General features: G+C 35.4%; 1 protein-coding gene across 2 annotated transcripts in view; it reads right to left on the bottom strand.

The window, feature by feature from the left end:
* Window positions 1-16,030, bottom strand: part of DYM (dymeclin) — a 281,123-nt gene that overhangs the window by 179,793 nt on the left and 85,300 nt on the right. For both annotated transcript variants that reach the window (XM_069468007.1, XM_069468008.1), the window contains exons 9-10: window positions 3,746-3,928; window positions 677-855 (exon numbers count right to left, since the gene is read on the bottom strand). In XM_069468007.1, the coding sequence (XP_069324108.1) occupies window positions 677-855; window positions 3,746-3,928 (362 nt within the window). The remainder of the gene's footprint in view (window positions 1-676; window positions 856-3,745; window positions 3,929-16,030) is intronic.

Below are 16,030 nucleotides of genomic sequence, written 5' to 3'. Positions count from 1 at the left end.
CCTTAAATAAACACTCATGTTTACACATTAGTTCTAAAGCAAATCAGTATTTGCTTATAGAAGCTTTTGTCTAGGAGCAAAACTTTGGGAACTAATTTCACTCACATTTAAGTGATGTCTGGCAAAGGTAACTTAAAATAACTATAACACTCCAGGAACTGAGTGCAGATACCTCTAAAGTCTAAGCCTGTCAGAAAGGATGGGGCACTTGGGTAGCTCACTTGAAAAACTGCCCTTCCTTTCAGCCATTCTCATCAAGAATATGCTGCAAGTGTGACTTATTACATGAACCTAATGGGCAGGCACTCAGCAACTAGATGGGAACAAGAGGATATAAAAATCTCCTTGAGAATTGTAGAGGGTGCTTCTTACAGGACTTAATCAGACTGAACTACGGGCAATGGGTGGCTGTTAAAAACCTCAAGGACAGGGAAGCTTTGTCAAGCCAGTAGGGACTCTGCTGGGTTCTGTGCTGTAAGGCCATCTCAACAGGAGCTGTCTCATTCACCAAAGAAACTCATACCCTTTGCCTGTATCTGATTACATGTCCCTATCAATCTCCTGACCATCACCATTGTGGTAAGCAGGCAAACACACTGACCCTTCTGGGAAAAGAAAACAGCCTTCAAAATATTGTCAAATACAAAAAGCATGGAATGTTTCATAAGATACTTACAAGATTTTCCATATCTGTGCGAGCCAACATGTATGTTCTAATATTACTGTTCTGATGGAGCAATGTATACAAGAGGAGAGTTGCTTGATCAGAGGTCTGCTGTTCACACAGAGCTGTGTACAAACTATTAAAGTTGATCTGGAAGGCGTGTGGAATTGATGACGGAAAAGGACTGCTATCTGGAATACAGAAAAATAGTACATCAGTATTTTCTGGACAGTGTTTTGTATAAATAATAAATATTGTTAAAATAATGTGTACCACTCAATTCCCGTTAATTTTATGTAAAAATCACTATATTTCAGATTCAAAATTTCAATTTATAGTTTAAACTTTATTTTAAAAAGAACTAAACTAAGCCACATAATGTGACTTTGATACTATTTTCCAATTAATATAGCTGACATAAGAAAATGAACTTCAATAAACAGATCTATGGGCCAGGCAAACAGCCCTCTAATAGCTGCAATTTAACCAGGACACTGAGAGCTAAATGACCATCAGTCCTAGAGACATCTAGAGACAAAGGATATAGTTTCTATATAAGGCAGAAAGTCCACTTGTAAAATAGAGTCAAAAAGAAAAAACAGCCTTGAAATTAATTTCTTCCAAATCAATAAATCATGGCTGAAGTACTCACCAATGTTATTAATCCATTTATTAAGAAAATGGCCAGAACAATAACATGTAATTTAGCTAGTTTTAAAATAATATCAAAATCAGTACAAGTGCCCCTCAATTTAAAATGGAGTTACATTCTGATAAACCCCCCATAAATTGAAAATATCTTAAGTTGAAAATGCATCTAATACATCTAATCTACCAAATATCATAGCTTAGCCTAGCCTACCTTAAATGTGCTCAGAACATGTACAGTTCCCCTGCACAAAGCCTATTTTATAACAACATCTCATGTAATTTACTGAATATAGTACCGGGTGTATATTGCTTTCACCCCATCATGAAGTCAAAAAACTGTAAGTCAAGCCATTGTAAATCAGGGACCATCTGTGCTCAACATTAACTTCTATAATGAACAGAACATACCAAGCCTAAGACAACTACCAGGAAACTTTTATAACTTTTTTTGTTTAAAGGAAAACTTAAACCTAATTGACTACAACTGCTAAGAAACTTTTTTTGAAGAGAATAATCACTGGAATAACGAAAAGCAAAAAATCACAGCCCATACTGGGAAAATTCTTGATATTCCAAAACTGACATAGCCTCTTTCCAACTGTTAAGTGGATTTGCATAGGAATTGAAGCAAGCAAGGTTAGGAAGTAACAAAGGAGATAAAGATAAGTTCAAGTGACATAAAGAAAGTCAAAATCTAATCAAATAAAACACTGGAACATGACAACACAAAGCGCTGATATTTTAATGCTTTAAAGAGCATGATGGGAATAGAAAATTACTACCAGATACACGAGTTTTCATTTTTTAACCCATCAAATTGTTATTGACTCCCTATTGCCGTGTGCTATGGCTTGAATGTTTGTGTCCCCTCCAAAATTCATGTTGAAACTTAATCTCCAATGCAATAATATTAATACTAAGATGTTGGGTCTTTAGGAGGTAATTAGGTCACGAGTCTCCTCCCCCGTGAGGATTAAGGCCTTTATAAATGAGGCTTCACACAGCATTCAGCCTTTTTTGCCCTTCAGTCCCTTCCACCACAGGAGGACACCGCTAGGAGGCGCTACCTTGGAAGCGGAGACTGAGCCCTCACCAGACACCAAACCTGCTGGCACCTTGACCTTGGACTGACTTCTCAGCCTCCAGAACTGTGAGAAATAAATTTCTGTTCTTTATAAATTAACCAGTCTCAAGGTTAATTTTGTTACAGCAGCACAAATGGACTAAGAGACCCTGTAAATGATAATACCAGAATTGGCAATGGCACAACCAACACTCAGCCTGTCTATATGAAATGTGTATTAGAACAGATCTGGAAGGAACATGGCACAGGACATCAGAAGCCTTTACAACGTTACTAACCAAAAACTGCACTTCTCGCCCATCTTAACTATATTACTGTTAGAAACATCTAGAAAACCTAACTACAGTCATGCACCATATATAATGTTTCACTCAATGACGGAACAAGTATAAATGGTAGACCCATAAGATTATAATACCATGTTTTTACCATACCTTTTCTACATTTAGATACATGTTTTAGATACACAAATACTTACCATTGTGTTACAACTGCCTGCAGTACTCATTACAATAACACACTGTAGAGGTTCATAGCCTAGGAGCAATACATAGGCTATACCGTGTGTAGTAGGCTATAGGTGTGTAGTAGGCTACACCATCTAGGTTTACGTTAAGTACACGCTATGATGTTCACATGACAAAATCACCTAACAATGCATTCCACAGAGCACAGCTCCATCGTTAAGCAACACAGGACTATAGTAATGTGGCTTTTAAAAGTGTAACCTTTTGACAAGAGATTACTATTTCTTATGGACTATCTGCTCATGTTCCACTTTAGGTATTACCAAAACACAGCTCACAGGCAGCCCACCCCGTTTCTGAAACAAAGATTTACTGAAGCACAACCATGCTCACTCATTTATGAATTATCTATGGCTGCTTTCGAGCTACAAAGGCAGGGTAGAGACCATATGTTGCCACAAAGCCACCACCCCTTCACAGAAAAACGTTTGCTGATTTATATCTTAATTTTTAGTTCTATAAATCTCTAACTAGATTATAGACTTTAAATTAAAATTTAAAACATCCTATCATTAGGGGTTTTCCAGGATAATTTCTATCCCTAAAAGGGAGGACAAACCAATCCACATAAAGCACATGCGGGTTTGGCTACCTCTGAAAGAAATGTTTATTTAAATTGATATTAAGGACCATAGCCCTCTTCTGAGATTTACTTGACCTTCCTGAGGATATTGTGAGAACACATGTAAGTTTTTCTCATTTTTAACCAATATGAAAATATACAAATGGACACTCATCTTCAAAACTGTAAGACAATAAACAATATGGAGTAAACAATACTCTCATTAAAAAGAACATTAGAGGAAAAATGCCACAAACCTTGTGTGTTCTTAAAAGACATGATGGCCTGCCTGTAGGGGTTTGGAGCGTCAGGAGCGTCTGTTAGGTTGGCCAGCACCAGCAGAAGCAGGAGACTCTGGTTGGCCAGCGGGGAGGAGAGCTCTGGCCGGGTGGCTGCTTTGCTGCCCACGCCGCCCAGCGTGAAGACAGTCCAGAGCCCAGCTGGAGAAGAAAACACACAGTGAGGATGTGCTACCACCAATATGATGAATGTATTTCTCTACAATATTCTGTTTAATACATTATCATAAGCAGTTCCAAAGTACAGAACAAGAATTCTATCTATACAACACATTTGACAAGGCCAGAAAAATCCTCCTGGATATAAAAACTGGACAAGGACTGGCTGCATTTAAAACAAAATAGAGAAATAAATAGGGGTTTTTATTTTTAGGTGCCCTAGATCAAACAAAAGCAAATGAAATCTAGTAGATAAATTTGTTAAAAGAATAAATGGGGCTAGGCACAATGGCTCACACCTGTAATTTCAGTACTTTGGGAGGCTGAGGCAGGAGGATTACTTGAGGCCAGGAGTTGGAGACCAGTCTGGGCAACACAGCAAGACCCCATCCTTACAAAAAATAAGAAAAATTAGCCAGGTATGGGTGATGCACACCTGTAGTCCTGGCTACTCAGGAGGCTGAGGTGGGAGAATCGCCTGAACCCAGGAGTTCAAGGCTCAAAGGTAAGCTATGATCGTGCTACTGTACTCTAGCCTGGGCGACAGAGCAAGACCCTGTCTCCTAAAAAATAAAAATCATGATCAAGAGACTTCGTATGTAAAATATAAGAACTGTTCACCATTTTAAAAGTACTAATTTTTTATCTTCATTTTAAAAAAATGGAAAAAAATATGGTCACCTCAACAGACACCATTTTTTAAAATAAACCTTAAAACCTATTTCTAACTTAAAGAAAAAATATTACGAACTAGAACAGGAAGGAAACTTCTTTAGTTTCTAAAGTCCATCATCCAGAAAATCCACAGTGGTCAAACATTGTAAGTATTTCCATTAATATCATCAACATCAGCACTGTACTACTGGTGCTCCAACAAAAACATTAAGGCAAGAAAAACGACAAGAAAAAATTAGGAAAAACTTTTCATTATTTACAAGCAATAGCTTGGTCTACTCAGAACTGCACTGTTCAATATAGTAGCTATTAGTCACTATGGTATATTAAGCATTTGCAATGTGACTACTGTAGTCCAAATTGCAAGTATAAAATATACACTGAATTTTGAACCTTAATACCAAAAAAATGTAATATATCTCACCAATATTTTATTCTAATTACATGTTGAAATGATAATACTTTGGATATCCTATGTAAAGTATATCATTGAAATTATTTTCATCTGTTTCTTTTTACTTTTTTAATATAACTACTAGGAAATTTAAATTACAATTATATGTATGACTTGTATTACATTTCTGTTAGACAGTGGTGCTCTCGAACATCAAAATAAGTAAATACATAAACTGATTATTTCATTACTGACACAGGATTAGAACTAATAGGTTCTGATACAGTTCTTTGTCTATAAGATCAACAATAACAACAAATCAAAAGCCTTATACATGAACAATAAATGAGAAAATATATTTAATGCCAATTATAGTATTAACCAGTCCAATAAAATATTCGATTTATTTTTATTCAGAAATAAACCTAAAATATCTAAGACCTTTATGTTGACAGCTACAGAACTTAACCAAAGGCCACATGAGCTCTGAATTAATGTAAAGGCACATTTTTCCAGACAAAGGATTCCTCCCTAGAATCCATGTCCCCTTCCATTTGCTGCTTTATTTTTCTATCTATACTGACTCCCATTCTCCCCTCAACGCACCCTAATTAGCTTCCTAAACACCACCCCAACTAAATGATTCATGACAAAGTAACCAACAACTTCCATTTTTCCAGATCCAACAGCTAATTCTATGTTCTCGCCTTGTTCTCGCCTTATTCAATCTCTCACTTATATCTGCATCAAGTTGTACCAATCAAAATTTTTACTTTACTGCACACATGTTGTAACTTAAAATGTGCATTAATTTATAGGATAAAATATGAAACCCAAGCATGTGCTAAGTGACTTCTGACAAACTCCTAGATCCTAAGGTTATGCTCTCATGTGCCTCAGCCCTTAAGGCTAAGCTTAAAGAGCACTGTAACAGGCTCTAATGGCTTTCTCAACAATGTGTGAATCACCCTGATTCTCAGAATTCAAGGTCTGTTTAACAACAAAAAAAGATTCTTCATGTAATTCACTATGTTTTTGTTGTTTCTTTTGCTCTTTAAATGTTTTATTTTGTGAAGAGTATGACAAACATAGAGAGACTGCGAAGAAAAACTGGTACCCAGAGAGGCAGAAGCACAGGGCTCTCTCTCATCCCACTCTCTTCTGCTTGCTATAAGATTCCAATGATAACGTCTACAAATAACTTATCCTATAAAGCTAGTTTATTATACTACAGCCTTGTCTTCATCTACTATATGTTATCATCACCCAAGCGTATAAATCAGGGGATGGCTTCAACAGAAGTTCAGAGATAGACGCAGCAGAGTTCCCACGTTGCTTCATGATGGTCAAAAGCCAGGCTCTTTTTCTCTTGTTGCTTCACTGTGTATTGTCTCCATTCCTAAGGTTGCTCGTGATCCAACACAAGAATAAACCAGCTCCAGCTGTCATATTTTCATTCAAGTCAGCAGGAAAGAGATGAGTACCTGTACTCCCTTTTAAAAATCCACCTGCAAGTTTGCCCATACCACTTCTGCTTACATTCCACAGGCCAAAACATGGGCCATACCTGGTTGCAAAGAAGACTGAGAAATACAGTCTATTCTTGGTGCCCATGTAAGTCAGCTAAAATGGGGCAGGGAGCAACTAGCAGTCATTGCCGCACCACATTGAAATGTCTCAAACCTTTGCAGTGTCCCAAAAATATGCCCTTCCATTTGAGATGGTGGAACAGATAGTTCACCTTCCATACCCTTCCTTCATGTCCTTTCTTTAACTTACTCAGGGGAAACAACTGTGCCCAGATAAACCAGTGAGCTTTATTAACATTATGAGAACTGTCAGAAGGACCATAACATCCTGTTGAATACGAGCAACAGGATGCCTCAAAGCATGTGCTATTAATCATGGGGCCAAAAGAAGGAAAATAACTTCAGCTGCTTTACAGCAAGAATTTGCCTGCTTTCCTGAAGTGACCAAGTCAGCAACTAAAATTAATAAGTGAGGGCTTAAATTTAAACTTCACTTTCTTAATTAGAACCCAAACTTTTCAAATATACCATAATAAGCTATTTTATTTACATAATGTACCCTCAATATATCTTAATGAGAAGATAATACTTGATATTACTTAACATTTTAAACTACTAAAATATTTAATTTGCTACAATACATTTATATAAATAGACAAAAACTGAAAAAGAATGAGAACGAATAAACACAGTTGTTTTTTAATAGTGGTAGAATTATAGCTAACCTGACTTTTTAATTTTCGTAATTTCTAATGCTATTTATGCAATGTTTTAAAATTTTATAGAGACACTCATACACTCATATATATCTTACACACATACAGTATATAGTATGGAAAGAGAGAGAGATGATATCATGAAAACATCATTGGCTTTGAAGCCACACATGATTTTAAAGTCCAGTCCTACCATCCATCTACTAGCTGTGTGACTTCAAGAAAATTATGTAATATGTCTAAACTAAGGATCATGATACTAGCCATTTAATATCTGTTGCTTTCATTTTAAACCCCTCCCATCTATGATTTGTATCATAGGGAGCTAGAAACCTACAAACTATACTTCCCAAACGTCTTTGCTTGGTGGCTTCAGGTTAGGCCCTGACAATGGGAGACACTGGCAGGAGACCAGAAGGGGAAAAGAATGGAGAAAACATTTTTCTTTTTGTTTCTGGGATCTCTGGCAGATGAAACCATGTTTCCAATGGCTTCCTGCTCAGGTGGTAAGGCTCTCATGGCAGTGGAGCCAGTAGGTTCTATTGCAATGTAACTCAGAATGATGGTCACCAAAGTATTACCTGGAATGGCAAAATATTGACAACCATCAAAATAGCTAACCGTAAGTTGAAGGACAAAATAAATTTGGGAGGATTCATATGATATACCATTAAACTTACATTTATAAAGAAATGTTAACAGCCTAGAAAATAGAAGATAATGGTACATAAAGACGACAGGATTTTAAAAACTGTACTGTCATTAGCATCATGTTAGTGTTGTTACTGTAGAGCAAGACAAGGGCATAAAAAATGCAGATTCAAATTCAGTATCATTTAAACAACTATGAGAGTTATGTCCAAGCCCAAAAGAAAGAATATGAATCAAAAATGCAATACAGCAGTAAAAAGTATAGTTGAAGGAAATTGGCTCAACCTAAGTACAGGGTTGCAGATTTTTGCTTACACTATGAATTCTGTCTCAAAGGTGGCAACATCCGCCATAAGGAGACAAAATTTGAAAGCCTGAGGGGGATGGGGAGTGGACATTTTAAAAAAACTTTTTAATGTGTAAATTACAGATCTATGCAGTACATAACTAAATATATAGCATATCTGTAGTTTAAAATTTTCCGTTGAGTAGCTATAGTATGCAGCGTATGATGAGTATAATACTCTTTATCCATTCCACTGTCCATGGTCATCTGACAGGCTTCCAGTTGCAGACTATCACAAACAATGCTGCTACAAATGTTTCTGTAATGTTTCCTGGTACACACACCCAAATTCCTCCAGGAGTACACCTAAGAATTGAGCTGCTGGATTAGAGAATATGTGCATATTCAGTTTTACCAAATAATGTCCTGTTTTACCAAACAAGCCCAATGTCCAAGTTTTACCAAAGTGGCTGTCCCCAAGTAAATTCTTAGCAAAGTGAGTGAGATTTCCTACTGGTGCACTAATGCCTTCTTCTGTAATTTAACTGTAACATTTATCCCCAGTTTTGTAATTGTACCTGTTTTCATATTTGAAACAGATCTAATCCATTTTCACTTCATGTAAAATAAGAGTAAAATTACATCTCCAGTCTAATAAGCAACAACATCCAGCTGCACACAGAACCAGCAGGGTGAATTCAGGTATTTATAACCTGGAATTAGCCTCTGTATCTCTGGTGGGAATGCAAAGAATCCCAAAACCATTAGAGCCCTTCACTCTCTCTTCTGTTTGGCTAACTCTTTTTATATGTTATCATCATGTTGATTAAGACTGTTTATTTCTTAAACCATTTAACATACAATTTTAAGCTCCATAAACTTAAATTCCCCTGCACAAAAACACGGAATAGTATTGCTATATTTGTAATAACATCTCTATCCATAGATACATCCCTGTTTTCATTTATCAGTGTAGCTTATTTTATTGATGCATTTCAAAGTAAGTTGCAGAAATATAGCGGATTCTATTTTAAAGGGAAAGTTTTGAATAACTCTTAACACTGGACTTCTAAAAAATGACTTATTCATGTAAAAGGTGGTCTCAAAGCTACACCAGCTATAGTTCATGAGGGTTTTTCCTACCATTCACAAATTCTGTCAGCAAGTAACCTTGAAATTTACTCCAAACATCCATGCTGAAATTAATGTAAATTAAAACAGCTGTTTAATAAAAGTTACACTCACTTGATTAGAATAGGATTTAACAGTTTTAAAGCAAATCAATTTTAACCACTTCATTTTTCAAAGATTTATATTCTCAAAAAATTAGAATTCCATATTATAATTTTAATATTATTTTTAAATTCCACAATAATTAACATTACAGAGTCTCAAAAACAGATTAAATCATTAGTCTAAATAAACAGTACTTGTAGAAAGCCTTAGAAACTTATTCCAGGATTTCATCTGAAATTGATTATCTTATTCTGTATTCTTCCTGGTAGGTACAAATGAATTCATTCCCTAACTATCTGTGGCATGAAAGAGGCCATCAATCTTCCCTTCAAATCTGTTAAGAAGGAGATGAGAGCAGAGGGGTGGCATATTGACTTTTAAAGCCAATTCTGAAAACTGGTTTACAAGTGGTTGTCAGCAAATTGCAAGAACAAAAGATAAGTCAAAACTGTATTACTTCCAATGAATATCATTTAATAAACACCTTTTTAAAAAGGTAACATCTGAAACAATACTTTTGTCAAGGAGCAATTAAAAGCAAAATAACTTATATTACTATTCTGCAACTAAATACTGTCCTTTTGCATTATAGATACTATTCTAAATCCTCAATACATCCCTGCAAGGAACCACCCCAAAGAAACAGTGAGCTGAAATTAAGTATATTTTTAAGTCACAAAATGAGTTCAATCCTGAAAAAGGGGAAGAAAAAAAGTCATTCTTTCCCTTGGTATATAAAACCTACCAAATCATTCCAAATAAAAATGAAATGAGAATGTAATCTTTGTTTATAAAGCACTTTCTTTTTCTGAAAGTTCAAAGTGTTTTAATTAGAAATCAGTTATTTTCATAACTATGCCTGTTTCTGAGTGCCACATACTTTTTCTCTTACTATAGTTTTTCTCTCTCAATGAGTCACCCCAGAAAATGCCAAAACTGAAGAAAAAAATAACCATCATGTAAAATAAATTATAACTACTGCATACCATACCAATCATAATGAATTCAATAACTTTCTCAATAACAGCAACTGGGAGAAATATGGGTTTTAATCTGCACATTCTACTTTATTAATTTCTCAATCATAGCATTTGCCTAAACAAATAATCACTACTTTGGCTTCATAATTTGGCTTGGACACCCACCACTGCAAGCAAAGGGAAAAAAACATTTTTGATGGCTCATTCAAATGGAAAAACCATATATCAGAGGTTATTGTGTAAAACCTCAGTACTTGTGATGGAAAGCGCAGTTTGGCAGAACACATTTAATTAGTCTTGGCTCTTTAAAATATTAAATACTCAGTTATAATTACATTACAGTTATGTCTTATAACTTAAAACACAGAAGAAATTTCAAAGTCAACCCTTCCTTGCTTCACCCCTTTTTTTAAGACATTAGAGAAAAATATATTAAAAGACAAGGTCAAAGAAGAATAGAATCAAACGAAAAACCAAATAAACCAAATAACTTATTTCTCCTCACAATATCAAATCTTTTCATAACTATCTGAAGTCTCTATTACATATATATAAATTACATACACTGTTATATGTACATTATTATACACAATAATTTACAATATATACACTATATATACACTAAATATCTGATATTTTCATAATTTACTTATACTAAAACTCTGAGTAAACTGCTAAATGATAAAGTCATTTTTTTCAGTATTTTTAAAATAAAATATTCTAAATATTATTATATAATAATATCTGTTACTAATAGTGACCATTTGTGTACAAACAGGGTGCCAGTCTCTTTCCTTTGCATTTGTTCATTTGATCTCAGCAGCCCAACAAAAGGAAGTATTATCCTTATTTTACCATGAGAAATTTAAGTTATCTGGAGGTTAAGTAAATAGCTGAAGAACACCCAGTAAATGAAAGGTCTGGAGTTCAATCCTATGTCTAGTAATACCAATATGTAGAGTCTCATACTCGTTCCTCTTCCACAACACCAAGTTATCATAATGCAGAGCCAGACCTTACAAAGGTCAACAGAAGTGGGAGCCGCCAGTACCAGAAAAGGAAATAATCTGTTTCAACCACAGAATTGTGTTTTGAGGGGCTCCTTACACATTTTGGCCTTTTTTAAAAAAACAAAACAAACTAGTGAGGTTATAGTGAGTAGTGAGTGACCTACTGTGGACAAAAGCCTCACCATCACCATTAGGCAGGGTTGTGATTTAAAATAATGGCTGGAGCTGGAAGGTGCCTTAGCTATCAACATACAAAAGAGACTAGTGGCCTCTCAAATGGAGAATTCCAGTGAGGGACTTTCCAACATAACCTAATATCTAGTATGGACTAAATTTCTGTGTCGTCCCAAAAATTCTTATGTTGAAGCTTTAACCCTCAACATGACAGTATTAGGAGATGGGGCCTTGGAGTTAATTAGGATTAGATGAGGTCATGAGGGTGGAGTCCCCACGATGGAATTAGTGCCCTTATAAGAAAAGGAAAATACACCAGAGCTTCCCTTCTCTGCCATGTGAGGACACAGCAAGGTGGTGGTCATCTGCAAGCCAAAAAGAGAGTCCACATCAAGAACCAAATCTTCTGGCACCTAGATCTTGGACTTCCCAGTCTTCAGAACTGTGATATAAATAAATATCTGTTGTTCAAGCTGCCCAGTCTATGACATTTTGTTACAGCGGCCCAAGCTAAGACAGTACCTTACCACCTTACATCCTTCTTCATCACATAAAAAATCATGGTGGTAAAGGTTTTTGGTCATTTGCTTTATCGAACATCTTTAACAGGGTGGGATGATATGCTTGCAGAGTAAAGTAAGAATTAACTATTAATTGCCTTACTGACTATACCAAAGACTACCAATACTACTGATATCTTTGATTAATTTGAAACATTTGAAATATTATAATTCAGGTTGGGTCAGCATCAAATCTTTTCTTTATTAAAATCTTTAATTAGCTAATTTTATAAACAAACTGTCAAAAAACAAATATAATAGCCTTTCAGATAAAGTAGTAAGAAATGGTACCATAGTGATTGTTGTCAAGGCAAGTTCATTTAAGAAGGAGAAATTTCTTGCGGGAAATATCTACTTAACAATCAAATTTTCCTTTTTAACTGTCATTGGCCAAATTTTGCACCACATAAAATGAAAAGCCAGTTGGAGAAAAAGCAAAAACATGGCAGCTATATGCAATTTAGTCAGTTTTTCACAATTTTTAATATAAATTTCAAAGTTTGAGCAGAACTCAATGATATGAAGTTCTTAAATTTTTAAATTGTCTTACATAAATTTGTCCAGGATTTTCTGATCACTAGCCATTATTCTAATTAAATTTCTTTTCTTTCAAATTATTTTGATTTTGACTAACAAGCACCAGCAGAGCTTCAGTACAGAAAGCAAAAGTAGTTATTTACATAAGGACAGATGTTTTAGAAGTGATTTTGTATACAATATCTCACACTTATTCCTCACAATAACCCCATACAAAGGGTCTTATATTTATCAGCTTTGTAAATTAGGTAATGAGATTTTAAAAGTTGAAGAACTTGTCTAAAGTCATGCTGAGCTGTTACTACACCCCAAATCTTCTAATTCTTATTTTCAAGCTCTAAAATCTACCCTTATCCACAAGGGAGACAGGAAAAGGCAGCCGGGAGGTCCCTAGGGTATAATCCAGAGTGGAGATATGGGGGCTGGGGAATGAATTCACAAGAGGCTTCCCAGTACCTCCTTCCACCAGGGGAACTACTACCTCCAGTTTTGTAAAGATTCTTGTGGGTAAGTCCTAAAAGTCAGAGGAACTATAGGAATCTTCACTAACTCTAAAGTCTCCTGCCTAGAAAACCCAGGCTACTGCCCCACAGCAAATCCTTACCAGGTTTCCAGGAAATGAAATCTATTCTATATAGAACAGTCACAAAATCCCTAAGTATATTCATTTTTATTGTTATTTCACATGTGACATCTACAGAAACACTCTGCTCTCCACATAGGAATTAGAATGTGTCACTCCTCTCTCAATATGGTATCAAGGATACAACCCTAAATAAAAGCAGAAGGCCCTAAAATATTTGTTTAATGATGATCTATGGCTAAATCTATTTATTCCATGCTAGAGTACTGTACTCACTGTCAGACTAAAGACTGATCCTGATAAATGGGACCTCATCAGTAACAGAGGGCAGTAAGAACAGAAACCAAGATCATGCATGAGAAGGGCGTCAGTTAAACCCATTAGAGCTGCCTCAAAACAATATATTTCCTCAGTAGCTAGTAGTATTGGCTCAACCATGTGCCATGGAAGGCTCACAGCAGAACAGACTGAAGCACTGGAAAGAGAGCTGTACCACATTAGCGGTTCTGAAATGGACCAGCTGTGTCAGAATCATCTAGAATGCTTACTGAAAAGGTGTATTGCTGAGTCCTACCTCATATCTAATGAATTAGGAATTTCAAGGTCTAACTACTATGCACATATATTTTTTAAAAGTATGTCAGGTGGTTCTGGAATTCTATGATTCACTAAAAAGTTCATTTAAAAATTCATTAAAAATACCACATTAATTAAAATGGTGGCACTCTTTTCTAAATAGTAATGGGAAACATCAATTGACTTTTTCCATTTTGTCAGCATATTAGAGGAATATCTAAACTAAAAAACTATAAAGGAAACAATTTTTCTGCAAAATACTGCAAAATTATGAATATAGGTTGGATGTATTATAGATCTTACAAAATAATGTATTAATATATAATTCATTCCAGTGGAAGAAATAAATCATACTTGACATACTTGAAAAGGGTTTTTTTTTAAAAAAAGAACAAAATCTATACAAGTCAATTTTCATTACTATCATTTTAAAAACTTACTAGTGGTAATTAAAAGGTATTAATAGTTCCTCCAATTATTTATTACATTCTAATTGAACACCATCCAAACACTCATTGTGTACTGCAATGCCAATAATAAAGGCATGTGCTCCATTATGGAGCGTCTGATAGAGTAGTTACAAAAAAAACCTAATTGAAAAAATACAACTTAAGTGAAGCACATATGATGCTATACTTAATAAGCAAATTTTAAAACACAGAAGAAAATCTCCATTTCCTTATTTTCACTGAGGTAGAAACAAATTCCTACCTCATTTGTTTTAAGGGTAATTGAATGTTAAATTTACTGAAGTTGGTTAACTGCACTGTGATTATGTAAGAGAAATCCCCTTTTAGGAAATATACATTGAAGTATTTAGGAGTAAAGGGATATGATGTAGGTAACTTACCCTCAAGTGGCTACAAAAAAAAAAAAAAAATCATATGTGCGTATGTGTGTGTAAAATGAGAGAGAGGGAGAAAATATAAATGACAAAACATGGGATAAAATGTTAAAAATAAATTTGGATAAAGGTATATGGAGTTTTTCATAATCTTTTTATTTTTAGAACTTTTCTATATGTGTGCACTTATTTCAAAATGAAAAGCTTTGTAGAAAGTAGAAGAATGGAGATAAATGGGGAAAAAAAGAATGTTGATCATTCTGGAAGATGGGTTGTGGGTAGATGTGGGTTCATTCTTCCACTCTCTCTACTCTGTCCATCTTTGGAGTTTTCCATAATAAAACATCAGAGAAGAAAAATAAGGAGTGGATGAAATCATGTGTGTAAAGTGGCAACTACAGTGCCTGGCAAACAGAAGACATTCAGTAAGTGACAGAGCTATTGTTATAACTGAGTTCACCTCTATCTCGAGTGTAGACAAGTATTCGCTTTTGGTATTTAATTGTACACAAGTATTTACTGATAGTCCACAGATGTAGGGTGTTCTCCTGGACACCGCAGTGGACACCCATGCAAGTCAAGAAGCAGCTTACAACACTCGAGACTCAAATGATCATGACCACAAAAGGCAAATCAGCAAAAGTTCAGGAGTCAAGGAACTGAGCTCAAATACAAGCCAACATCATCTCTTTCCTATGTAATCTTAAGACAAAATAATGCAATAACTAGGAACATCTCTTCATCCATCTTATTAAGAGTAAAACCATCTATTTCAGATAGATGAGCCTGCTATGAAAATAAAGTGAGATGCTGAAAAATTTGCTCTCTAAGCTCGTGTTACATATACATTAGCTTTCATTGTGTTGTACATAAAGCCAACGTGGGGAGAATGATGTGAGTACGTAAGTAACTACAACACAAAGCGGAGTGTTAAGTGTCGCAGCAAAAGCTCCCTAGCGGGGCAAAGGAAGTCTTTACGGAGAAGGCAGCACTCAATAAAGACCTTAATGGACGCATAGGCAGAAAATCAAGAGTCAGAGAGAGGAGGAAGTAGGACTCGAGGTTATGAAACAATCCAAGTGAAAGGCATGAAAAGGGAGAGTGTCAGGATGCAACAAAGTAATAGAATCTTTCCTAGAGTCTGGGAAACAAACAGTAGAATAACCAAAAATACATCTGTGAAAGTGAGAAGAAATTGGAGAAGGCCTTGCCTGACTCTTAGGAGTGTCCAGGCATGTGGCTCACTAGTCATCTGGACTCCAGTTCTACTGCAAGGATTCTTCTCTTCTACCAGTGCCAACAAAACTTAACTGTCCAAAACTGTGAACTTTTT

The sequence above is a fragment of the Eulemur rufifrons genome, chromosome 5, assembly GCF_041146395.1.
Source record: "Eulemur rufifrons isolate Redbay chromosome 5, OSU_ERuf_1, whole genome shotgun sequence".
NCBI classification, from domain to species: Eukaryota; Metazoa; Chordata; class Mammalia; order Primates; family Lemuridae; genus Eulemur; species Eulemur rufifrons.
This window is presented reverse-complemented; position numbering and strand designations above follow the sequence as displayed.